General features: G+C 45.8%; 1 protein-coding gene across 2 annotated transcripts in view; it reads left to right on the forward strand.

The window, feature by feature from the left end:
- Positions 1-27,503, forward strand: part of ASAP1 (ArfGAP with SH3 domain, ankyrin repeat and PH domain 1) — a 335,803-nt gene that overhangs the window by 30,919 nt on the left and 277,381 nt on the right. For both annotated transcript variants that reach the window (XM_052651849.1, XM_052651850.1), the window contains exon 2: positions 704-789. In XM_052651849.1, the coding sequence (XP_052507809.1) occupies positions 731-789 (59 nt within the window). In that variant the 5' untranslated portion in view covers positions 704-730. The remainder of the gene's footprint in view (positions 1-703; positions 790-27,503) is intronic.

The raw sequence follows: 27,503 nt of genomic DNA on the forward strand, positions 1-27,503 counted from the left end.
CCCCAGGTGAAGTTACCACTCTGAACTAGGGATCACTGGAGAAGAATCAAGCAGGTCCTTTGACTTCTCTTGTTTTCACACCCACCACCTCTGTTTCCCCTCCATTCCAAAAATATTGAAGCTGTTCACTTATGTAACACTTTTAATCCCAGACTTCCTGTGCTCTGTGCACTCAGCAATTAATTAAGCTTTGGTATGCATGAATTAATTAAAATCCTGTCTCCGGTTCAGAGGGGCTGTCCTGAAATATAGAGATTCATGTATATATCTGCCTCCTTCTTGGGGTTGATTGCCTTGGCTGGGGAGCTTTTCTGCTTCCCTGTGGGCATACAGCTGTGGCTGTCTGTCTGTCTGTCTGCTGTACCTGTCAGCACAATTTAATTTCATGTTTCGGAGCCCAGGTCTGGAGATGTTAATGACTTGTAAATTGCTCTCCAACGTAGAGCTAGAAATAGAATGCAAGAAGGATTCCAGAGCACTTGCGCACATTTACTGATGGAGATGTCAGCCCCAAAGTGGATTGCTGAAACAGTGGTTTCCCAGCTGTCTTCCTTCCCATTCCTGGATGGCCACTGTGGAGTGGGAATATTCCTAACAGGGGTGCTGGCCTCCAGATGAAATCACATGTTGGTCTGAGACGATGTCTTCTGTCTAAGCCCTGCTGTATGACTCTTGTCACCTTTTTTCTTGCCCCCCCATCCAGGTAATTTTCTGATGTGACGGCTGAGACATGAGATCTTCAGCCTCCAGGCTCTCCAGTTTTTCATCAAGAGATTCGCTATGGAATCGGTGAGTGGTCCAAAGAGCCCAGCCTGGGAAATGTGGAGGGCTGCTTTTGGGAGGTTGAAATGCAGAATTTGACCAGACTCAAGCCCTGAAACCTGGAAGAGACACCACGAGCATGGATGTTAGTGGCGACCAGATCTTCGGCATTTGTAGAACGGCAGGCTTTTTGATGTGTCTCCTGTGGGCCGTGGGAAAGGCGGTGGGGCCCCTGAATGAAGTCAGGAATGATAACAGAACAGCACTGTCAACAGTAATAAGTGCTGGTGTAGCCGAGTGGCTCTTTAAAGATACGATTTCATCCAGTCCACCTGATAATCCTACCAGGAAGGGTTTACCGCATTCACTTCACAGATAGACAGCTTGCCCGACTGGATTTTTCCTTTTTGATTGGAGTATAATTGCTTTACAATATTGTGTTAGTTTCTGTTGTACAACGAAGTGAATCATTTCTGCGTACACGTGTGTCCCCTGCCTCCCGGCACTCCCTCCGGCCCTGCTGGGGCGTCGCGGAGCACTGAGCTGTGCTCTCTGTGCTGTGCAGCAGGCCCCACTGGCTGTACGCGTATCTGCCAGGGCCACTCTCAGTGTGTCCCCCCTCCTCGCCCCGCCTCCGACCCCCCACCCCTCCTGTCCATGCCCACATGTCTCTTCTCTACCCCTGCCTCTCTATTCCTGTCCTGGAAATAAGTCCATTTTTCTAGATTCCACGTATATGTGTTAATATATGATGTTTGTTTTCCTCTTTCTGCTTGACTTTACTCTGTATGACAGACTCTAGGTCCATTGACATCTCAGCAGATGACTCGATTTCGTTCCTTTTTATGGCCGAGTAATATTCCATTGTGCATATATGCCATATCTTGCCTGGTTGGATTTGAAACCAATGTTCCTGATTCCAAGTCTCTTGTCTTTTTCCTCCCACAGTGTTGGCTGTTGTAGAGGTATGATTGGCCCCATTTTGCAGCTGGGACTACTGGGACCTGGCATAGAGCCACATGATAGAATCTTAAGGCATCTAACCTCAGTGGGTGGAGCTTTGTGTTGGTGGATGATAAAAAAAAAATTGGACTGGACAGTCTGTGAAGAACCATGAAGAGTAAGCAGAGAAAACGGAGAGTCCAGGAATCTTTAAGTTGCCAGGGTGAATCAACATGGGGTCCACCTGCTATGATTGGCATATCCCAGAAGTCAGCTTAGTGGTGGAAAGACTATGGGTGCTGGACAGGTGGTTGAATCTTGCTCTGCCTCCATCTTGCTGTGATCTCAGACAAGTCACTGACTTTCTCTGTTCTTTTTTCTTATCTATGAAATCTGGGCAATAATATTTATGTTTCAGGTTTTTGTGAGATTAGGAAAAAAGGTCTACAAGAAAGTGTCTCATGTAATGTAAGGGCATAGAGCATTGTAATTATTCCAGTTTTTAAGATGAAAGTCATATTTAAAGATAGTTAGACAAGAACGCCCTGAGTGTGGAGAAGAAGTTAGAGGCTGGAGGCAGAGAGGCCAACCTAAGAGGCGTTCATGTGACCCAGACGTGAAGTAATGGGAGACTGTTGTTACAGTTGTATCTTCTACTGTTGTTATCTTCTAGGATAAATGAGACTTTGCCTGCTCATTTTCATAGTTTGACTATTACAGAATTATGTTTTATTCTGTTTTGTTTTATAAATCAAGAATCCAACACGAAAGTGACATTAGTTTTGGAGATATCTGTTTAGGTGATATTATTACCAAACCAAACAGTCTGCTCGCCCAACACACAGCAAAGTCAATCTGCTCACACCAGGTTGTGGCGAAGGAAAGTACAGCTTTTATTGCAGAGCACCAAGCAAGGAGAATGGGCTTGAGATCTAAACTCGTGAGGAGAGGGTCACAGGGTGTGTGATCAGTTTGTGCATGGTTCTCTGATTGGCTGCTGGTGAGGTAACAGGGTGGTGTTTGGGGAATCTCATCTATCAACCTTTCGCTTCCAGCCCCAGTCTGGGGTACACATGTAGTGGTCAGCCTGCAGTTAATGTCTTCCACCTGGTGGAGGTTTCAGTATCTGCAAAACAGCTCAAGGATATGGCTCAGGATGTTACCTGTAGCCCTTGAGGAAGAACTTATGGCTAAATTATTACTATTTTGTCTTACTTCACTGCTTTCTTTGTGCATATTCTCATTTTTCTGATTAAATTTGCTCTTTGAATCTTGGGGAAGGCCTTGGAGGCTAAAGCCTTTATAGAAACAAGTGGTAGGGAACATGGTAGGGTGTGTGTGTGTGTTTTGTGTGTGTGTGTCTGTCTTGTCTGTCCCTGGGAACATCCTGCAGAGTCTTCTTCAGTTTCAGTATTAATTATAATTGTTATAAGAGTGCATTATTTAAGATTAGGTTTTGTTATGAATGATGTAAAATCTAAAAGAACATTGGCTTAAATAGAAAACAGAAGTAGTATATTTATCTCTTACCTAAAAGTTCAGTTACAGGGCTGCTACAGCAACCTGTGAAAGACCCACACTTTTCCTCTCTTGTTTTTCTGCCGTGTGGGCCTCCATTCCCCCCAAGGTCACCTCATGGCCCATTCTGACTGCTTCTGTCCCAGCTATAACATCTACCAACAGGAAGAAGGGAAGAAGAAAGGCAGGCCCTCTTTTTTTTTTTTTAATCACAAATAATGCTTTTTAATTATTTAACTTCTTACAGTACTTACATAACAGAAACTGACAAATCCATGTTGTTGTTTAGTCTCTAAGTCATGTCTTGCGACCCCATGGACTGCAGCCTGCCAGACTCCTCTGTCCATGGGATTTCCCAGGTAAGAATACTGAAGTGGGCAGGCAGGCCTCTTCTTTTAAGGATGCTTCTGGGTATCACATCTACTGCTTCTGCTTATATTCTGTTGGCCAGAATTTAGTCCTTCAGCTGTACTTAACTGAAAGGAAGGCTGGGAAATGTGATCTTTCTTCTGCAAGACTACCTGCTTATGAAAATGGAAGATGATGATGAGACCAAAGAAAGAGAACAGATATTGGAGGACAGATCTTTCTTTGCTATGCAAGTATTTATTAAAAAGAAAGTTCTGTTGAGAGGACAGACTCTGTGGCCAGACTGCTGGTATTAAAATCCTGGATTTAGGACACTCTCTGTGACCTTGAGAAAGCTACTTAACTGCTGTGCTTTTATCTGTACTTATCTTCTGTGCCTTTAAGTTCAGTTTCTTTATCTGTAAAATCCTATTTTATCTGTGTTTATAAGGATTGCTTTGAGCATTAGATGAGTTAGGGTACAGCCCCTGGACCAGTATCTAGAACATCCTGTGTGGTATGAGTGTTAGCTGTTCCTGTTGCTGCTGCTTCTACTCGTAACAACACTACCTCTGTTACCACTATTACTGCTTCTGCTGTTGCCATTGCTGCTGCTCCTATTCTTGCAACTCCTGCTCCTCCTATCACATCTGCTGTCACTGGTCCTGTTACTACTACTATTACTACTGTTCAAACCGTGACTGCTGCTGCCAAGTATTGCCCATACGTATATGAAATGTTACGCTCATGGCATGGTAAGTGTTACTCACATGCCCCGTGTGAAGATGAGAGTCAGGGAGGATAGTAACATGTCAGATGCATGCGTCTTGCAGGATAGTGGTTCACCTTTGAGTGGGTTGGTGAAGAGTGAGTGGCCTGTAGGGAGCATAAGGCAGCTTCTGAGATTCTGCGAGTGCTCTGGGTGCTGATTACCTGGATGTCACAATTCTTCGACTGGTACTTTGATGACATAGACCATGTTATGCGTTTGTTGTATATTTCAATCAACATCTCATGGAGCAGATAAGTGATAGACCGTGAGTGAAACAAAACCCAACCTGATTCTAAACCACCACTCTTTTTAATAATAATGTAAAGCCCAACACCATTACTTCTTTTCATTTATTTGCTTGTTTGTTGGCTCTTTCATGTAACATATATAGATTCTTATTACTTAGGGGCCAGGAACTGTGCTCAGCGTAAGCAGCAGTGTAACTCAGCCCTAGGCTCATGGGGCTTTCTGTCTAGAGGAAAAGGGAAGATGAACATTATACAGACTGGAACTTCCCTGGTGGTCCAGTAGCTAAGACTCCATGCTCCCAGTGCAGGGGCCCAGGTTCCATCCCTAGTCCGGAAGCTAGATCCTATGTGCCGCAACTAAGCACTGGTGCAGCCTAAATAAATAAATATTTTTTAAATATCATTCATATGGACAGCTACTGGCTTAGGCTCAGCGTGAGATGCCCTGGGGCCACAGGAAGGTCACAGAAACTAATCCAACCACACAGTCCTGTGTCTGATAAAATAACAGTGATCTCCGTCTCAACTGACTGCTTTGATAGAGTGGAAAGTCCCCATGTCCGTGCTTAAGCTGACCAAGTCAGGGCTACATCAAAACACATAAAGCAGTTCTTTGCCTTTCCTGCTAACCGGCTCTGAGAAGGGGTCAGCCTTTCTTTTCCTTGTTTGTCACTGTGACAGTCGTTGACCTACACCTGGCGTCTCATGGAGCAGACAAGTGCTGGAGCTCTGGAGTTCAGTATACAGAGGGAAAATGCCCAGGAGCAGAGATTCTCTATAGGCTTCCCCAGTGATTCAGTGGTAAAAAAAAATCTGCCTGCAGCGCAGGAGCTGTAGGTTCGATCCCTGGGTCGGAAGAGTCCCCTGGAGGAGGGCATGGCAACCCACTCCAGCATTCTTACCTGGAGAATCCCATGGACAGAGGAGCCTGGTGGGCTACAGCCCACAGGGTCACAAAGATGATTCATTCAGAGATGCCTGAAGCGACTTAGCATGCACACATGCAGAGTCTCTCTATATGTACCAGGACTTGAGTCCAGGGGCCTCTTATATATTATGTATATTCATACAGAATAAAAAATAAATGAAGTGAAACTTCCCCGGTGATCCAGTGACTAAGGCTGTGCACTTCCAATACAGGAAGACTGCTCACTTCCAATACAGGGGGTCTGGGTTCCATCCCTGGTCAGGAAACTACATCCCACTTGGCTCAGCTGAGACCCAGTGTACCCAAATACAGAAATAATTTTAAAAAAATAAATGAAGGAATGAATGAATAAAATCATGCTCCACAACTGAGCAGTTGTCATCCCTGGGAAAGTTCAAGTCCAGAGGAATGAAGAACAAGACGTTCCTTTTTTTCACCCCAAATAGCACCAGGAGGGCGGGAGTAGCAAATCGCAGTGTCACTGAATTCTGAGCCAGCAGTGGGAATCACTTGGCCTTATTTTCAGGATTTTTCTCCATGTGTAGAAATGAACTGACCTAAACGTTAGACCCTTCCAAGCCAAGCCCAGGAGGAACCTCTGCGTCTCTCCCTCCCTCCCCGCCTTTGCCTTTGCAGAGGTCGAGGCAGACGCCCTGTCCTCCTCAGGCCGCGGGCTGTCAGCCCGAATTGAATTTCCCTGAGCCCAGCTGATGTCCCTTTTTGGCCGCAGGGTAGGGGTCAGGCTGAATCCAGCACAGAGACGGGAAATGTGTCCTCGGAGCTGGACGCAGAAGCGCTGACCTCTCAACTCAGAGGTGCATTTCTGACATTGTTGGAAGGGTTGGGAAGCCTTATGATTTCTGGATGTGAAAGAAAAGGAAGCGCGTTTCAGAAAAACAATGTTCAAGTTCATGCAAAAGACAAAGCAATGTGTTTTAGAATAACAATATTCAAGTGTTTAGAAAAAAACATATTCAAGGAGGGGGAGGTGAATTATATTCAAAGGACTGTGAAAGCCCTTTCTGTATAATTGAAGCTGTTTAAAATCCAGCTGCTTATTTCATGACCTTGGCCATTCCTCAGTTAGATGCATGCAGGAAGGAAATTCCTACCTAGACCCAGAGTTGGGAAAGTATGATCTTGGTCTGCTTTCCTTCGCTCCCATCTTTCTCTTCATTTTTTTTTTCCCCTTCGCTCCAAAATTTATTAAGGAGCTGCTGTATTCCACACTCTCTGCCAAGTCCTGGGGAAATAGATGAGTAGGACTCATTGCAGAGCCTTCCTGGGCTTATCATTTATTTATTTAAAGACACTCATTCTTCAAACATTTATTGAGCACCTCATTTGCTCTGATGTGTTCGTAGAGATAAAAGACTTAGTTCCTCCTCCTCCTGAGTTTATACTTTATTAATTTTTTCTCTGGCTCGCCCAACAAACACTTTCTGAGTACCTTCTACTAGCCGGGGACTGTTTCCGTGATTGGGGTTCCAAGATGAACAAAGTATAGCCTTTTTTAAAAAAAGATTTCTTGATGTCGACCATCAAAAAGACTTTAAAAAGTCTTTATTGACTTTGTCATGGTATTGCTTGTTTCGTGCTTTTGGTTTTTTGGCCATGAGGCATGTGGGTTCTTAACTCCCTGACCAGGGATCGAACCCACACCCTCTGCATTGGACGGTCTTTATTTTTAAAAAGTAAGTGTATGTATTTATTTTTATTTGGGGCTGTATGAGAGTTTTTCTCTAGTTGTGGGGGCTACTCTAGTTGCAGTGTGTGGGCTTCTCGCTGTCGTGCCTTCTCTTGGTATGGAGCTCGGGCTCTGGGACATGAGGCTTCAGTAGTTGCCGCGCCCCAGCTCTAGAGCATGGATTCAGTAGTCCCCCTGGGCTTAGTTGCTCAGGTCCCATGCCCTGGCAGGTGGATTCTTTACCACTGAGCCACCAGGGAAGCCCTGGAAGGTGAAAGCTTAACTGCTGGACTGCCAGAGAAGTCCCTAGTTTCTGTCTTGATGGAGTTAACAGACCAGGCAATATTGTGTTCATTGGACTTCCTGGGTAGTCCAGTGGATAAGAATCTGCCTGCCAGTGTAGGGGACACCGGTTCGATCCCTGGTCCGGGAAGGTCCCACATGCCACAGGGCAGATAAGCCTGTGAGCCACAACTACTGAGCCTGCGCGCCCTAGAGCCTGTGCTCCACAGTAAGAAGAGCCACCTCGACGAGAACTGCAACTAGAATGGTCCTGCTCACCATGAGTAGAGAAAGCCCATGTGCAGCAGGGAAGGCCCATGTGCAGCAGGGAAGACCCAGTGCAGCCATAAATAAATGAATACATTTTTAAAAATATTGTATTCATCTCCTAGGGCTGCCATAACAAAAGTACCACAAACTTGATGGCTCAAAAAATAGTGGAAACGTGTTGTCTCACACTTCCAGAGTCCCGAAGTCCAAAACCAAGGGTATTGAAGCCTCTGGGGGAGACTTCTTCTTGCCTCTTTCCAGCGTCTGGGCTTGGCCGGCAGTCTTTGGTGTTCGTTGTCTTGCAGCTGCGTTGCTTCCGTCTCTGCCTGGGTTGTTCCATGTGCCTCTCCCTCTGTGTCTGTCTTCCTCTCTCTTACAAGGACACCAGTCTTATGGGAATAAGAGCCCGCTGTGCTCCAGTATGACTTCATCTTTAATTTATTAATACATCTTAGTTACATCTGCAAAGATCCTGTTTCCAAATAAACCCACTTCCATTGGTTCCCTGGTATGGGACATTAACAAATATCAACCCATAACACACACACACACACACACACACACACACACATAAAACAATGTAGCAGTCACCAACATTTTTGGGACTAGGGACAGGTTTTGTGGGTGACAGTTTTTCCATGTCCCGGGTGCGGGGGTGGGGGATGGTTTGGGGGATGGTTCAAGCACATTACATTTCTTGTACACTTTTATTACTGTTATTACATCAGTTCCACCTGAGAGCATGAGGTTGGGGACCCCTGAATTGTAAAGCAGCTACAAAGGTTCCGAGTGGGTCCTGGGTCAAGGTTAATTGGCCTCTTTTTTCCACTTTCTCTCTGCATCTGAAGGGTCTATGCCTTTAGGGCAGGAACCCTGTGTTGCTCTGAGTAACTGTGTGTGGATTTTGGCCTGGGAGGTGAGACATCTCCTGTGTGGTCGAGTTGATGGACAGGGCTCATTCCTATCACTCTCGTTAGCTGTAGTTTCTCGGGGTGGTCATGGAGCACCTGCGTTGCCTGTGAAGCCCAGCCTGGTGGTAGGAGCTGTGGATTCCTGTCCTGGCTTTGCTTTGGCTGGTCCTGTGAGCCTGGATTCATTTCTTGGCGTTTCTCTGCCTCAGGCATCTCACTGTGCCTCCCTCCCGGGTCTTGTGAGGACCAGGTGGATCAGATCTGTAAAGCGTTCACAAGCCCCTGGCCCGCAGTATGTGTTTGGTGTGAGCCGGTAGGAGTTAGGCCAGACATGTAACACGTCTCTGGAGATGGCCTTGACCCAGCTCATTCAGCACAATTGCCTTAATAAAGACTTTTGTTCAGTGTTTAATGCCATTTACCGTCAGAACATTCTTTCCATAATTTTTCCTAAGGAAAGTTTTGTGAAATATAGCAAATACCTTCAGCACAAAAATATCCACTGCAGTATAGTTTAAAATGTCTGACTCTTTCATGACCCCATGGACTGTAGCCCGCCAGGCTCCTCTGTCCGTGGGATTCCCCCAGCAAGGCTACTGGAGTGGGTTGCCATTTCCTCCTCCAGGGGATCTTTCCAACCCAGAGATTGAACCCGCATCTCCTGCACTGGCAATTGGGTTCTTTACCACTGAGCCGTCAGGGAAGCCATTAAAATGGTAACCAGTGGCAACCAAGACAAAGACCTGCCTTACTGTGAGAAATGAGTTACCAAATTAGGGCAAAATGATTAAAAAAATAATAATAGGGTAAAACAATGAAAACCAGTGATACAGCCATTAAGAAGAAGATAATGGTCACTTGTTAAAGGTTATGAGAATGCTCATGATGTAAATGCCATGTAAATAAAAGAAAATTTTATTTTTGAGGAAGTGGCTGAATTTCCCTGTGCCTCAGTTTCCTCATCCGTAAAATGGAGATAATAACAGTACCTTCTTTAGATATAAGATTGAGAATTAAATGGAATAATAATACATGGGAAACAAACGATTGGCACCTGGCATATATGAGGTGCTGATTGTTATTATTATGGATCACGTGATCTAAATTATGTAGAAAATAGCCACAGAAAAATATTTAGAATAAGTAACAAGTGAAGCACCACAGATTTTCCCTTTTGATGTCTTATGCAAAGGACTTGATTCTATGAGTCACTCAGCAAACACTAAGCCTCTCCCTGAAGCACTGTTAGCCACAGAGCAGGAGGTGTCAATATAGGAGAATGCATCAGAGTCCCTTCTGAGAGCTTTTGGAAAATCACAAGATGTCTGGAGATGCTGATTTAATTGATGTGTGGTAGGTCCCAGGCATCCACAGTCTGGGAAAAAAAAAATTCCACAAGTGATTTAGATTCTCACGGTAGATGTAAGGCACAGTCACTCCACTTAAGTTTGCAAACCAGATGAGAAGATGGGAACAACAGCATAATATAAAATGAATCCTAAAGAGAAGGCAGTGGCAACCCGCTCCAGTACTCTTGCCTGGAAACTCCCATGGACGGAGGAGACTGCTAGGCTGCAGCCCATGGGGTTGCGAAGAGTCGGACATGACTGAGCGACTTCACTTTCACTTTTCACCTTCATGCATTGGAGAAGGCAATGGCAACCCACTCCAGTGTTCTTGCCTGGAGAATCCCAGGGATGGGGGAGCCTGGTGGGCTGCCGTCTATGGGATCGCACAGAGTCAAACATGACTGAATCGACTTAGCAGCAGCAGCAAAGGAAATCAACCAAGAATATTCACTGAAAGGACTGAAGCTGATGCTCCAATACTTTGGCTGCCTGATGTGAAGAGCTGACTTACTGGAAAAGACCCTGATGCTGGGAAAGATTGAGGGCAGGAGGAGAATGGGGTGACAGAGGACGAGATGGCTGGATGGCATCACCAACTCAATGAATGTGAATTTGAGCAAACTCTGGGAGATAGTGAAGGACAGGGGGGCCCAGCGTGCTGTAGTCCATGGGGTTGGAAAGAGTTGGACACGACTTAGTGACTGAACAACAAGTGCTTTGGCTTGGGGCTCCTGAGTCTGGGTCCCGTTCAGAACTCTGTAATATTAAAGATCCCCTTGACTCCACCCCCAGATGTATAAAATCAGACCCTCAAGGAGGTTCTTTTTTTTTTTCTTCTTTTTTTTTTTTGACTGCACCACACATCTTGTGGGATATGGGCTCTTAGTTCCTCGACCAGGGATTGAACCTATGCCCCCTGCTCTGGAAGCGTGGAGTCTTAACCACTGGACTTCCAGGCAAGTCCCCCTCCAGGAGGCTCTGATGATCAGCTAGATGGAGTTTCTGCGGCTCCCTCCTCCTGCCACCAGATGCCTTCTACCCAGTTTGCAACAACATAGATAGAGAACCAGAGTTTTTCCAAAGCCATGAGGCTGATATATTTCCTCTGGTTGGTACCTGTGAATGCTTTTTAAAACATTATTTGTTTATGTATTTTAAAATGTTTTTAATTGTGCTGAAATACACATAAACATAAAACTTAGTGTCTTAAAGATTATTAAGTATATCATTCAGTGGTATTAAGTATTCTTATTGTTGTGCAACGGTCACCACCATCCGTCTCCAGAACTCTTTTCATCTTGCAAAACAGAAACCGTACCCAGTAAACAACAGCTCCCTGCCCCCCGTCCCCACCCACCCACACCGTTTATGTTCTTCCTCCAGCCCCGGGCACCCAGCATTCTACTTTCTGTTTCTGTGACTTTGACTCTATGTATCTCACTGAGGTAAATCCACAGTTTTTGTCGTTTTGTGACTAGCTTCTTTCACTTAGTGTATGTCCTCAAGCTTCATCCATTTTGTACCATGTGTCAGAATTTCCTTCCTTTTAAAGGCTGCATCTATTCCATTGTATTTAATATGTGTATATACCCCATTTTGCTTATCCAGTCGTCCATTGCTGGGTGCTTAGGCGGTTTCTGTCTTTTGACTGTTATGAAGAATGCTGCTGTGGACGTGGCTGCTCAGATGCCTTGAGACCATGCTTGGTGTCTTTTGGTTGAAGAAATTCCACCCAAAGGTGGATTTGCTGGGTCCTGTGGTGATTCTCTGTGTAATTTTTTTTGAGGACCCACCATACCACAGCAACTGTCCCATTTTATTTTCCCATCAAGAGTGCCCAGGGGTGTCTGGTTCTCCACGTCTTTGCCAACACTTATGACTGATTCTCTCCAGTCTCTCAATGGCGCTTTCTTCCTCCAGCCAGCCTCAGAGCGTTCATGAAGACCATCTGTATGCTGACTGCTTCCAAATTATGCCTCCAGCTGAGTCTGTCCTCTCTCTTCCAGACTTGAGTATCCCAGATGCCGAACTCAAGTCTCCATTTGAAGATCTAGCAGGCACCTCAAACCTGGGATGTCCAACGTGGCTTATTCTCCACACACCTCCCGGATGAGAACTTGCTGTGCCCCTGCTTAAAACCCATCTGTGGGGCTTCCCTGGTGGCTCAGTGGTAAGGAATCCATCTGCCAGGGCAGGAGTCATGGGTTTGATCCTTGATCCGCAAAGATCCCAGATACCAAGGGGCAGCTAAGCCCGTGAGCCACAACTGCTGCAGGCCGTGTGCCCTAGAGCCTGTGCTCCTCAGCAAGAGAAGCCCATAGAGGACAGCCCCACTCGCTGCAGCTGGAGAGAAGCCCTGGCAGCAATGAAGACCCAGCATAGCCAAAAATGAATAAATAGATAGAATTATTGTGAAAAAAATGCATCTGTGGCCCCAGTGCCTTCCCCGCCCATTATTTTGAATGGAATTCAGGTTCCTTACCATGGCCTGTAATGACCAGCATGATCCAGCCCCTGCCTAGCCTGCATGTCTCATCTGCCCTCACCCCATCCGCTCAGCAGGCTTCAGCTGCCGACCTCTTTCTGTTCTCACACTCAGCAAGTGCTGTCCAGCCTCAGGCCTCTGACTCATGCTGTCTGTCTGCCTGCAGGACCCCTCTCCCTGCACCTCCAAGCCCTCAGCTTCTGCTCCTCCATGGGGTGACGACTTCTCATCCTGCAGTCTCAGCCCGGATGCTATTTCCTTGGACAGACCTTTCCTCACCACCCTACTCTTCTAGTTACACCTTGTAGCTTTTCTCCCCTGGACTGTGACACTCTGGAACTATTTGTTCACTTGTGCGTGTCTGAGGTCCCCACCGGACCACAAGGCACGATGCTGATGGCTGCTTATCCACAAATGTTACCCCAGTGCCTGGCATAAAGCCTGGTACATAGTAGATGCTCAGTAAATACATATGATTGTTTAAAAACACATTAAAAAAAATTTTTTTTAAGTTTAATTTATTTAAAAGATTGTTGGCCGTTCTGGGTTTTTGTTGCTGCACATCCGTTTTCTCTGGTTGTGGTGAGCAGGGGCTGCTCTTCGTTGCACTGTATAGGCTTCTCATTGCAGTGGTTTCTCTTATTGCGGAGCACAGGCTCTAGAATACGGGCTCAGTAGTCGTGGCTCACAGGCTTAGTTGCCCCTCGGCATGTGGAATCTTCCCAGACCAGGAATCAAACCCGTGACCCCTTGGGTTGGCAAGCGGATTCTCATCTAGTGTACCACCAGGGAAGTGCTGAATATATATGATTGTTGAAATCAAACCACTGGTCCCTGTCGAGCCGATCATGGGAGACTTCCCTGGTGGTCCAGTGGTTGGGACTCCGTGCTCCCAGCGCAGGGCATAGAGGTTCAGTCCTTGCTTGGGGGAACTATTAATAGGATCCCATGTGCCGCATGGTGTGGCCAAAAGAAAAAAAAAAACCAACCCGATCGTGAACATAAAATACCAGTTCTAGGCCTGTTATTTGCGGAGTCCTTTCACAGGCGAGGTGGTACTTGAATGTGTATACAGGTGATTGAACGTTGGATGGGACCTGGGCTTTTCTGATGGATCTCAGTCTCTGTTTTCATGTTTCTCCTTGCTGGGCCCTCCAAAATGTTAGGACTTACAAATGTAATCTTTGGGAAAACAGCAGCCTCAGATACCCAGTCCATATTAAAGTTGATTTGATTTGGGTTTAAAATGGAAACTATGAGCTAATGCATTTTACAGATTTGAGTAGAGAACAATTCTCTCTGTTTAAAGAAAAAAAGAAGTCTGAGATGTAGAACATTTTGTGTGGGTTATCGTAGTGCCAAAAGCTCCTGAAAGGGGTTCTCTGCAAATATTTGGGGTTTGATGCTCATAAACAACTACACAGGTTTTCCTCGGAATCGATAACCACGGCAACAGCAGCATAGCTTCCAAAGTGAAAAATGTGCTTGCCAAGCGACTGTTTCTGGCTGAGCCACGAAAGTAAAGGTTTACAGAGCGACGGCAGACAGGTCATTAACAAGCCTGGCTGCAGGCTACTTGCCCTGCTCTCCCTTGCCGCTGCCTCTTCATCAGCGGAAAGGTAATTGACTGTTAGATTCCTGAGCCACAGACCAGGTTCTCACATTGCAGCTTCCAGAAGCACCTGTCTGACAGCTACCAGTCTATCTGAGATCCAAAGCTTGTCTTTCGAGAAATGCTAGCAAAATCCCTGGCTTGGTGTCCATTGGTTCAACCTGGGTCCCTTGTCCCAATCACTGTGGACAAGGTGTTGGGATATTCGGACCATACAGGCCTATGTCACGTGACCACCTGCAGACCTGGAGAGGGGTCATCACCATGGAAACCGAAGGACAGTGCTGGATGCTGGGAGGCCAGAATGCAAGGGCCACCCCACTAACCAGGTCACTGGAGGTGGGGACAGCCAGTAGCTTAAGCTCAAACCATCTTTCTTAGCAGGTGTTCTAGAGTCTTTGTTCTGCTTTGGCTTTTAACATGAACCTCAGGCACACTCCCAGCAGCCAGCTACATCCCGACTTGCTTCTGGGATGACTCCAGGCCATATTCATCAGCTGTGTCTGTGTGTGTGCACGTGTGTGCTCAGTTGCTCAATAGTGTCCAGCTCTTTGCAAACCTATGGACTGTAACCCACCAGGCCCCTCTGTCCGTGGGAGTCTCCAGGCCAGAATACTGAAGTGAGTTGCCATTTCCTCCTCCAGCAGATCTTTCTGGCTCAGGGATCGGACCCACATCTCTTACGTCTCATACATTGGCAGGTGGGTTCTTTACCACTAGCCTCACTTGGGAAGCCCATAAGGGGCTCAGATTTTAGTCTCAGTGCCTTGGCAAGCCATTGTTGCAATTTGTAGTCCAGCCTGCAGTTGGTGCTTTTTATTTTTGCTTCAAACACTGTGACGTCCAGTAGGGTGGCCACTAGTCACATGTGGGCTACTAAGCACTGGAAATGTGGCTGGTCTGAATTGAGATATCCCGAAGTATGAAATATACCAGTTTTCAAAGACTTTGTAGGAAAAAAAAAAAGGGTACCAACTACATCATTAATAATTTCTATTGTTTACATGTTGCAGTGATATTTTGGATGTATTAGACTAAGTAACATTATTAAAATGAATTTACTTTTAAAATTCAGTAATCTAAAATTTTAAACTTTTTCTTTTTGGTTGTGACATTTGACTTTCAGGATCTTATTTCCCTGACCAGGGATCAAACTTGGGTCCCCTGCAGTAGAAGCACAGAGTCCTAACTACTGGACTGCCAGCAAAGTCCCCTAAAATTTAAAACTACATGCAGTCCTGTTATGTTCCATTATGTCTCTGCTGGTCAGCACTGCTCTAGAAGCGACTTTAGCCTTTGCTTTTACCTGCCTGGGTTATGGCTACCTCTGGCCTTGCGTGCGTCCCCACTTGAGGACTGACCTCCTTTGGTTGGTGGTCTTCTCCCTGGGCAGAGTGTACTGGAGTGGTATTAGTGCACCTGTCTTCTTGGAACATACAGGTTCCCCTTGGCACATACGGGTTCCGAGGGTGCTTTAGGACCCGAGGTTTCTCTGCCAGCCCAGGCTGCGTATGGGTCAGGCCAGCAAAGCTGGGAGTTAACTCCACAGGAGCAATCAAAGTGTTAGTCGCTCAGTCATGTCTGACTCTTTGCGACCCCATGGACGTCACCCGCCAGGCTCCTCTGTCCATGGGATTCTCCAGGCAAGAATACTGGAGTGGGTGGCCATGCCCTTCTCCAGGGGATCTTCCCAAACCAGGGATCGAACCCGGGTCTCCCACGGGAGCAGCCCCCTGCCAAGTAAGGAAAAGAGTTTGGGAATAATTGCCTTAGCCCCCTGGCCGCGGGCGCACCATCTGAGCTATGTTCCAGCCTCTCTCTGGCGTCCCTACTGGAACTGGAGCCCCATTGCCCTCGGCTGGAGGCTGCTCTTCCATGCACCCCTGTTGGCTTCCTTTCCATTTGTGTCCTAGTTCCCTGGGATCGTTGCCTTAAATCCTTGTTTCAGGCTCTGCTTCTGAGGAAACCCAGCCTGAGATGTGGGGTGCCCAGCACACAGGAGCTCAGTGGAAGGAAGAAGGGGACCGTCTGTCTGGCACCCCACTGGGTGCAGCAGTGGGGGCGGGGTGCAGGTGGCAGGGGTACAGGCTTCCTGGCCAGTCTTCTCCAGCCCTTGGACTTCCTTTTTTTTAAAAAAAAAATTTATTTGGCTGCATCGGGTCTTAGTTGCAACACGTGAAATCTTTAGTTGCAACATGTGAACTCTTAGTTGCGCGGGATCTACCAGGGATCGAACCGGGCACCCTGTTTGGAGTCTTAGCCACTGGACCTCCAGGGAAGTCCCTCCAGCCCCTGGACTTCTGAGCCAGAGGGCTAAGAGCGAGGACATAGGGCCAGGCATGGGGCGTGCTATCTGGCTGGTCCTGAGCACCTCCAGCAGCCACACCCAGCGGGACAGTTGAGTCAGCAGGTGAGTCAACTGCTGCCCAGATGAGGGCTGACCTTCTGTGGTCAGTCTGGCTGTGGGATCCGGGTGTGGCTCCCAGCCGAAAGGGCAGCGGGAAGTGTCCAGCACATGCCACGAAGCAGAGTCGATGGGTGTGGTCTTTTTTCCTAGCACAACTTCTGGCTGAAGGCAGCTTTCCAGTTCTCCATCATCCACTGGTGTGTCTAACAATTCAATTCAATTCTGACACTATGTACCTGGAATTAAGCAGAGACCCCACAGGACAGCCCCCACTTCAGATGCCAGTCACAAGTCCCAGAGGCTACTTATTTATCTTATTTTTCTGTTTTTGTCTCTGCTGGGTCTTTACTGCTGTGAGAGCTTTTCTCTAGCTGTGGCGAGTGGCTTTTCCCTACCCTTAGCTGCGGGGCTCAGGCTTCTCACTTCCGTGGCTTCTCCATCCTGGAGCACGGGCTGTAGGCATGTGGCCTTCGGTAGTCACAGCACGTGGACCTAGTCGCTCCACGTGTGTGCTCTTCTCTGACCAGGGGTGGAGCCCGTGTCCCTTGCGCTGGCCGGCGGATTCTTGATTGAGCCACTATACATCCCGAGGTTTCCATGAGCCCTCCTCAAGTTCTGTAATTCCATGAAATGACTCACTGAACTCAGGAAAGCACTTTACTCACTGTTACCAGCTTATTATACAGGCCGTAACTCAGAAAGCGTTGAATGGAAGAGATGCAGAGGGCGAGGTGTGGGGGAGGCAAGGAAGCCAGCACACTGATGTGCCCACCTACCTGCAAGCCCCCAGTCTGGAAATTGTTTCATTGCACAGGCATGACTGATTTAATAATCATTGGCCGTTGGTGACAGAACCCTGTCCCCAGCCCCTGTCCCTTCCGCGGAGGTCTTTCTGGTAACTGTCGCGAAGCCGTTTTGCCCCACCTGTGAGTCGTCTCATTAGTATACGAAGACACACTTAGGGACTTCCCTACTGGCACAGTGGATAAGAATCCACCTGCCAATGCAGGGAACACGGGTTCAATCCCTGGTCCGGGAAGATTCCATGTGCCGCAGAGCAACGAAGCCTGTGCACCACAACTACTGAAGCCCGTGCACCCAAAACCCCCTGCCCTGCAACAAGAGAAGCCACCGCAATGAGATGCCGACTCACTGCAATGAAGAGTGGCCCTCGCTTGCTGCAACTGGAGAAAGCCCACGTGCAGCAATGAAGACCCAGCACAGGCAAAAATAAATAAATGAAGAATTTTAAAAAGAACACTGTTAGCCCTCTGGATATCCCAAGGGCCTTCAGAGCTCTGTGCCAGGAACCAAGGGCAAAGATCAAATATATCTTTCATCCTGCCACAGCGGAGCCAGTGAGATCCCTGGGAAGACCTGTGACTGGCGAGTTGCCTGGAGTGTGTTGCATGTGTATTGGAAGGAGGAGGGAGGTTCCAGATTTTGCCTTACACAACTGCTGCTGTGCATCCATTCTTCAACAAGCACGCAGATCACCTACTGTGTGCTCCTGCCATGCGCAGGTCAGGGCCAATGGTGTTGCCAGATTGAACATTCTCAGCTTCTAACCCATCGGCCCCTGCCAGCTTAGAAACTCTGACTTGCTTTGAGGACAAAAACCGACTCCTTGGCATGACATCCAGAGTCCTCTTCGGTGACCCCCGCCAAACCGCTCTTACTCTGCCCACACGTGTCCTTCACAGTCACTGCACTCAGCTGTTTGCACCACCCCTCATCTGATGTGTCAGGCCTCCACACACTTGTATCTGCTGTTCCGTCTGCCTGCCATCCTACTAGCTAACTGTTTACTTCTCTGCATCACCTCCTCCAGGCAGTCCTTCCAGATTCCCTCCTTACCGTTGATGCCCTATTGTTTCTTGATGTTTCCCATGTCTACTTACCCTGGAACTTCAGCCTTTTAGTGGTTACATATTGGGCACTTACTGTGTTGACGGGACTCTACAGTTAACTCAGAATCTCTGCTGTATCTGTCAGCAGTGGTGAAGAGCGAGACGGTGAGCTCCTACCTCTACTTGTACTGTGTCGTTCGATCTTCACTGCCACCCTATGTAGTTGGTAGGCGCTAGTATTAACCCCGTTTTTCAGAGGTGGATTCTGAGGATGAAACAGGTTTAACAGAGATAGGCAGTGGGGGAACCAGGATGCGCATCAAACCTCAGAGCACTTGCCCCTCCCCAAAGACAGTACTGTCTTCCTGGCGCTGCTGCGTTCCAGTGCAGCCCTCTTTACTCTGCCTCCCTGGGTCCATCGGGGTTCCCAGCAGGAAGCACATGGTGAACCCAGAATAGGATAATTCGAGCAGAGTTTAATAGAATGCTCGTTTGAGAAGTGGGGGTGAGGGGCAGAGAAACCATAAAGGCTGGTGGGGCCTCCAGGCTCCCCTGAAGGTCTGAAGAGGGGAGCGAGGGCTGTCTCTGGACCGCGGAGCCGGAGAGGCCGTGTGCCCACGGTCCCCGCTCCGACAGCAGCAGGAGGGCAGGAACCTGGAGGGTAGGGACACCCGCTTCCCCACGCCTTCTCCTGTTCCAGCGGCCGAACCCAGCTGGAAGCCAGAGGGCCAAGGACCCCGAGGTGTGTTCAGAGCGTATCAGGCCCCAGGGGTCCAGGGCAGGGCAGGGCAGGGTAATGAGTGGGCCTGGAGGGCCTCCCTCACCCCCAGGTTAACTGTAGGCTTCTTGATCCATCAAGAAGGGCTTCCTGGCTGCTCCTTACACCTGGGGCACCTCACGCTGAAGCCAGCAGGCTGCCTTCACTTCACGTGTGTGTGTGTGTGTCTGTCTGATGAATGATCTTTGGCAAAAAAAGGTTCCTTCCGCCATTGTATAGCACTGGAACTCTGCTCAGTGTTATGTGGCAGCCTGGATGGGAGTTTGGGGGAGAATGCATACATGTATATGTATAGCTGAGTCCCTTTGCTATTCTCCTGAAATTATCACAACATTGTTAGTTGACTGTATCCCAAGACAAAATAAAAAGTTCAAAAAAGAAAAAGCATGACTCCTTACACAGTACCTGCTTGTTGATCATGTGTGGACTCAAGATTCTGAGTGTGAGAGTGTGTCTGTGTGTCTGTGTATCTATCTGTGTTATCTCTGAAGTTTGCAGTGAGGAAGAGGATGGTAACAATTCTGAAACATTTGATTTTTTTAAAAGTCTGTTTTAAATTGAAGTATGGTTGATTTACAATATTGTGTTTCAGGTATACAGCAGTGATTTAGTTATATATATGAATTAGATTCTTTTTCATTATGGATTAATACAAGATATTGAATATAGTTCCCTGTGCTGCACAGTAAACCTTTGTTGTTTATTTTGTGGTGTGGTGTGTATCTGTTAATCCCATACTCCTAATCTATCCCTTCCCCACCCGCTTTCCCCTTTGGTAATCAAGAGTTTGTTTTCTATGTCTATGATTCTGTTTTATAAATAAGTTCATTTGTATTGTATTTTAGATTCTACACATAAGTGATAGCATATGACATTTGTTTTTCTCTGATTTACTTCACTTAGTACAATAATTTCTCGGTGCATCTATGTTGCTGTAAGTGGTGGTATTTCATTTACTCTTTTTTATGGCTGACTAATATTCCATTGTGTATATAGCTGTCCATCTATTTATCTGTCTATCTATCTACCTATCCATCACATCTTCTTTGTCCATTTCTCTGTCAATGGACGCTTAGATTACTTCCATGTCTTGGCTATTGTGAATTATGCTGCTGTGAATTGGGGTGCACCTATCTTTTTGAATTAGTTTTCATCTTTTCTAGATATATGTCCAGGAGTGGAATTGCAGGATCATATGGTAGCTCTACTTTTAGTTTTTAAGGACCCTCCATACTGTTTTCCATAGTAGCTGCACCAATTTATCTTCCAACTAACGGTGTAGGAGGGTTCCTTTTTCTCAACACCTTCATTATGTGTAGTTTTTAATGATGGCCATTCTGACTGGTGTGAGGTGATACCTCGTTGTAGTTTTGACTTGTGTTCTGACTTCATTCTTTTCAGTGCTTCTCAGAAGACTTTTCATGTCTCTTGCCCCGTTTGAACTTGGATATGAAGGTAGAAGACAAGACCTTTTTAAAAAATTTAATAAACAAGTAAATGCCACACTGATCTCACACTACAGAGAGACAGGGGTAGGGGGCAGGTTATCTACCCTCTCCAAGGATGTTGGATAAAGTGAAAATTTCTGTCTTCCCCATTTATTTATTTGTTTCTCAGCTTATATCAGCAGGGGTGAAGCTGTAGGCAGCCTATATTAAAAAAAAAAAAGCAAACAAAAGCACTGGCTTTGAAATCACACAGACCTGCTTTTAGAACCTGGGCCAAGTATTCAACTTCTCTGCGCCTCAGTTTCCTTATCTGTGAAATGGGTATAATACGTCACGAGGTTGTGGAAGAACTGAAGGAGATACAATAGGGGCATAGCTCTGAGGGTGGTGGCTAGGCAGTAATGGGCGTTCCCTTCCTTTTCTCTCCACCTTTTGCTGGCAGCACTCCACTTGCCTGCTCTTCCAATTACACCTTTCAGAATCTTCTCCAGTGAAACCAAAGGGAAGAGACCTCATTTCTTTTTTTTTTTTCAATTGCATTGTCTATTTCCTTCTTTCTCTGTTCCTCCTGCTCCCACCCCCAGCTGTAGTCAGAACCTACTGGGGCCGTTCTTTCCAGTTAATCCTCCAGGGCTTCCCTGTGTGTGGTCCTTCCTATAGGGGCCAACAGAATGTTAACCAGGGAAGGTGCAGTACAGCCTGAGGACCACAGAGTCCGAGGGATGAGAGCCCTGAGTCTAGACTCTCGTCAGTAATCAGAAAGCCTCCCTGACATTGGCCCCCGTCTTTTCCACCTGTGGACCCTAAGTGCCCACCAGAGAAGGCCTGTAGCTGAAACCAGTAATTTGGAGCTTATTTAAATTTGCAGCAACCTCAGACGTTGCTGTCTGTAACCCCATTGTAGGGATGAGGAAGTTTGAGTCTTCTGCCCAGTGTCCTACAAGCTTGTATGCAACAGCGTCAGGATTTGATCTCATGTCTTTTGACTCCTAATCTGTATTCACATTGGCTGTGATACTTCCCTTGAGGAACTGGCATTTTCTGCAAAGCCTTTGAGCACCAAATACGTTTTGTTTTATGTTATTTTTGCTGGTCTGATTGAAAACCCTCCTAAAAGACCTGCACCTGGCATGCTGCCTAGACTATAGCATCATGTCTCAAACCTCTTGATTGCAAAGGTTCATCATTTTGAATATCACCTCTTATTGAGGTTGGCGTCGGTTGAGCGGAATGGTGTGCCTTCATTAGCAAGCACATGTATTTAGAATTTCTTTCTGGTGGGGGTGAATGCTGGCAAATATCTACAGTTTTCTTTTTTTTTTTTTGCCTTCTTTGTAGTCCCTTCTCACTATTTCCAGCATAATTGCTCCCTTCAGTTTGCTGAGGGCTTAGGAACCAGCTTACCAAACCTGTAGGAATTGAGTGTAAAGTAAGAGACACAGGGTGAAGTGAGAGCTGTGGAGTGGGGGTAGGGGAATTCCTGTGATTAAAAAGCATGAGTTTTGGTTCATGGACTTTGTGGAAATGAATTTGGCTCTCTGGGGAATCTGTGTACTTTATTTCCTGATGCCTATGTTCTAGAAGAGATGGTGTGTGTGTGTTCACATGCATACATGTACATTCTTATTTTAGTTTATTTTTTGGCCGTACTACTCAGCTTAAAGGATCTTAGTTCCCCTACCAGAGATCAAACCTGAAACCCGGCAGTGGAAGTTCAGAGTCCTAAACCACTGGACCTCCAGGGAATCCCTACATGTATACTCATAGAAAAGGAAAAAGGGTAAAAAAAAAATCCCACCCAATCTGGAGAAAGGGTTGCAATAAATTTTAATCTGAATTCTGTCTCTTCTTACTTGCACACATATACAGACACATAGCCTATGATACAAAGTAACAAAATAAAATCAAAACTTTTTACCCTCATCAAGAGTATGTGGGTTACCAGCTCTAGCTGGTAGGGTGTAAAAAAAATCAGATATATTAAGCTACAGAAAAAAACAGTGTGGAAAAATCTTTCCTTCCTCCAAATGTTTTATCTGCACTTGCGTCATTGTGGTTTGAATTCTTAAGAACCCTAATGAGAAGGAAGGAGAATCAAAGAAAACCCATTCTTGACCCAAAAACACTGTACCAACCTGCTGTTGGGTTATAAATAATACACTGACTGATGCGAAACACATCTGTGTTTTGTAAATAAAATAAACAACAAAACTGCTATTCTTTGTCAACTGTGAAAGACCACTACCATTTGTCTTTCTGGAAGGGAAAATAATTTTAGAATTTTAAATGAATGCTCTGGAAAGACTGGGCAGAACATTGATTTTAAAGCAAAGAAGTCTTTGATCTTTATCATCTTATTTCCTGTTTAGAATCTGTTCTGTCTCTTCTCTCTTAACTAAATTGTGCAAAGGTTGTGTAAATAAATTTGCTTCTTCAGAAATCCAGTCTGTGGAAGCCTGTTGGCTCCCATGTGGCTGTGTTTCTAAAGCAATTCCTAAGATGCGTTTAAGTACTTATAATATGTAATGCCTGTACTTGGTAAATTGAGACTGGTCTCTTCACTGATTCTATAATTCCACAAAATAGGCCTTGGTGCCTGTCTTCAGAATAATTCAGTAGAATCTTTATGCCTCTGAATATAGAGTCTAATATACAGGACAAAATGACTCTGGTAGATTGTTTCAAATTTGACCACCTCTAAGCTTAGCTGTTTTTATACATTCTTAGTTGGTTAAGTATGTTCATAGGTTCAATATATAAGCTCGGATTATATTTCAGCTGCATATGAAGAAAAATACAAATAATATTAGCAGTTAGGGTCCCCTCACCTCTTTCTCCAAGACCAAAGAAGGCTGGAGATAGTCCAAAGACAGATGGTGCTTCCATGATTATCAGGCACCCAACCTGATTTTGTCTCACTGGTTAAACCATCCCTAGCATATTATCTCATGATTCAGAATGGCTGCTGGAGTGTCAATCATCACATCTGCATTCCAGGCAGCAGTATGGAAGAAGAGGGGTAGCAGGGGTCCTCCTCTAGCAGAAGTAACTCCCTTCAAAGCATTTCCTCAAAGGCCTACATAGTACTTCAGCTTACATCTTACTGGTTAGACTTAGGCACACAGCCAACCATACCAGCTATAGCAGAGGCTGAAAGATGAGTCTTTTGGCTGAATATATTTCTCCCCTGAATCAAATGGGGCTCTGTTACTGAAGAAAGGATAGAGGTGGACTGGATAGAGGTGACAAACCAGTAGTCCCTGCCACATCCAGCAAGGTACTGTCTGTATAAAGAACGCAGTGGAAAGAGCTTGAACTTCGAATTCAGACAGACTTGTGTTTGAACCTTAGTTCCTCTACTTACTGGCTGCAGCACCGCTTCTTTGAGCCTCAGTTTCCTACCCATGAAACACGTGGAGAGTAATAGCTACTTTTTAGAGTTGTCATAAGGTTTAAACAAAACCATTGCCTAAATTGCCTTGTACGTGTGTGTGTGTGTGTGTGTGCTCAGTCATGTCCAGCTCTTTCCGACCCCATGAACTGTAGGCTGCCAGGCTCCTCTGTCCATGGAATTTTCCAGGCTAGGATTCTGGAGTGGGTTGCCATTTCCTACTCCAGGGGATCTTCCTGACCCAGGGGTTGAACTCGCATCTCTTGTATCTCCTGCATTGGCAAGTGGATTCTTTACCACCTTTGCCACCTGGGAAGCCCTGTACATAGTAGGTACTGAATGGTTATAGTTGTTATTATTATAAATGAGTAAGTTGTACCTTCTTCCTGCATCAGAATAGTATCTTAAAAATTGCCATAGCATAAAATTTACCCTTTTAAAATGTCCAATTCAGTGGGTTTAGTGTATTCACAAAGTTATATAACCCTCACCGTGATCTAACTCCAAAACATTTTCATCACTCCCCCAGTCTTATATCCGCTGAGTCACTCCTTCTTCTCTTCCCCTAGACCCTGGCAACCATTAGTAAGCTTTCTAGTTCTATGGATTTGCCTTTTCTGAACATTTTGTGTAAATGGAATCATATATTGTGAATATGAATCAATAATTGTGATCCTTTGTGTCTTTCACTTAGCATAATGTATTTTCACATTTAATCCATGTGATAGCATGAGTATCAGTACTTCTTTCCCTTTTTGTGGCTGAGTAATATCCCATTGCATGAATGTACCACAATTTGTTTACCCAGTTATCTGCTGGAAATTTCGGTTGTTTCCACTATTTGACTATTATGACTGATGCCGCTGTGACAGATGTAAGTCTTTGCATGAATGTGCATTTTCATTCCTCTTTGATATATACTGAAGAATGGGATTGGCAGGTCATATAGTGGTGGTGGTCACATTCTGTTTAACCTTTCGAGGAACTGCCAGGTTGTTCCCCAAAGATATTTTACATTCCCACTAACAATGTATGTTGAACTGGGGTCTCCCGCTTTGCAAGCAGATTCTTCACGGTCTGAGCCACCTTTTAATAGCTGACAGTGTATGAGGGTTCCAATTTCTCCACATCCTCTCCAACTCTTGTTACCTTCCAGCTTTTTTTTTTTTTAATAGCCACACCTAGTGGCTGTGAAAGGGTGTCTCGTGGTTTTGATTTGCATTTCCCCAATGACTAGTGATACTGAGCATCTTTTTCATGTGCATATTATCCATTTTTATATCTTTTTCAGAGAAATGTTCATTTGAGTCCTTTGCCCATTTAAAAAATAGTTATCTGTCTTTTCATTGTTGAACTTCTAGAGCTTATATATTTGGGGGAACTTCCCTGGTGTTTCAGTGGTTACAAATCTGTCTTCCAGTGCAGGGGATGCAGGTTTGACCCTGGTAGGGGATCTAAGATGCCACATGGCGTAGGGGAACTAAGCCCATGTGCTGCAAATAAAGAAAGCCCTTGCAACGCAATAAAGGCTCAGTGTAGCCAAAATTTTTTTTAGAGTTTATATATTTTGGATGCTTGACTCTTATCAGATATATGATTTGCAAGTATTTTCTCCCATTCTGTTATGTAAGTCACTAAGTGATAGTCACTTAGTTGTGTCCAGCTGTTTGCGATCCCATGAATGGTAGCCTGCAAGGCTCCTCTGTCCATGGAATTCTCCAGGCAAGAATACTGAAGTGGATAGTCTTTCCTTTCTCCAAGGGATCTTCCCATCTCAGGGATCGAACCTGAGTCTCCTGCATTGCAGGCAGATTCATGTGTATTACCTAATTTGTTCTTTTTAATAATCTTTTGAAGTGGACATCAGTATTCCCTTTGTACAGATGAGGAAGCTGAGGCTCTGAGGCAGTGAAGAGCTTCCCCAGGGTAACACATCTACTAACTGTGAAGGTGGTGCTAGAAACCAGGAAAAGACTAACCAGAGCTCTTTTGGTTTTATTGGTAGAAACCCATCTCAGACAACTTAGGCTGAAAAAAAGAAGTATCAGTTCAGTTCAGTTCAGTTCAGTCGCTCAGTCATGTCCAACTCTTTGTGACCCCATGGACTGCAGCACACCAGGCCTCCCTGTCCATCACCAACTCCCGGAGTTTACTCAAACTCATGTCCATTGGATTGGTGATGCCATCCAACCATCTCATCCTCTGTTATCCCCTTCTCCTCCCGCCTTCAATCTTTCCCAGCATCAGGGTCTTTTCCAATGAGTCAGTTCTTCGCATCAAGTAGCCAAAGTATTGGAGTTTCAGCTTCAGCATCAGTCCTTCCAATGAATATTCCGGACTGATTTCCTTTAGGATGGACTGGTTGGATCTCCTTGCAGTCCAAGGGTCTCTCAAGAGCCTTCTCCAACACCACAGTTCAAAAGCATCAATTCTTCAGGGCTCAGCTTTCTTCCTAGTCCAACTCTCACATACATGACCACTGGAAAAACTGTAGCTGCTCACATACCTGGAAAGTCCAGGACTGGCAGCAGGCATGGGAGCGATTCTGGGGTCCATTGATTCAAGCGATCTCACCAGGTTCTTCCTCCCTCCCCCGCCTCCCTCCCTCCATCTCTTGCCATCTTTGGTTAGCATCATTCTTAGGCACGCTCTCTCATGTATGGCAAAGATGCATGTGTGCTAAGTCGCTTCAGTCATGTCCGACTCTTTGCTCCCCTATGAACTGTAGCTCACCAGGCTCCTCTGTCCATGGGATTCTCCAGGCAAGAATACTGGAGGGGGTTGCCATGCTCTCCTCCAGGGGATCTTCCCGACCCAGGGATCTAACCCGCATCTCTTGTCTCCTGCATTGGCAGGTGGATTCTTTACAACTAGTGCCACCTGGGAAGCCCTGGCAAAGATAGTCACCAGTAACTAAAGGCTTCCTAAGTCCGTTGAGACCTGGAGAAGAGGCACATTGTTCTTGACTCTAGCTTCCATAACAGACCTTCATATGCTCCCTGACTGACCTTGCTCGAGTGTAATCCCTATCAGAATACACATCGATGCTGTGCTCAGAACGCTGGGATATTCTGGACAGCTTGGTCCAGCCCTTTGGTTGGGAATATGGCAACACTGTCTGGAAAATCATGTGGAGTTATGAGGATGTGTAGGGCAGACAAAAATTATAGTCAGTGTTCTTCAAGGTCTGTATAGAACTGCAGAGTTCAAGATGCATGAATTTCTTAGGGTTAAATGAAGGTTAATTCCCAAATCCAAAGAACAGGGAAAAAGTCAGTTTACTCACAAAAGAAAAACAAAAGATAATTGAAAATAATCATCTCCACATCTAATCAACAGTGAATTCTCTGCTGTCCGCTTAAACGTAGCAATTTTATAAATTAGTTTGTATAATACCTCTGAGTCTCTTAAGACCTGAGCAAAGAGACTAATTTTTCAAAAACAATACACAAAATAAAAGACAGGAAACAGAAGCTAGATGTTTGTGTCAGAAGCTTAGCTAGCGATTGTAGAGT

This window comes from Budorcas taxicolor, chromosome 14, assembly GCF_023091745.1.
Source record: "Budorcas taxicolor isolate Tak-1 chromosome 14, Takin1.1, whole genome shotgun sequence".
NCBI classification, from domain to species: Eukaryota; Metazoa; Chordata; class Mammalia; order Artiodactyla; family Bovidae; genus Budorcas; species Budorcas taxicolor.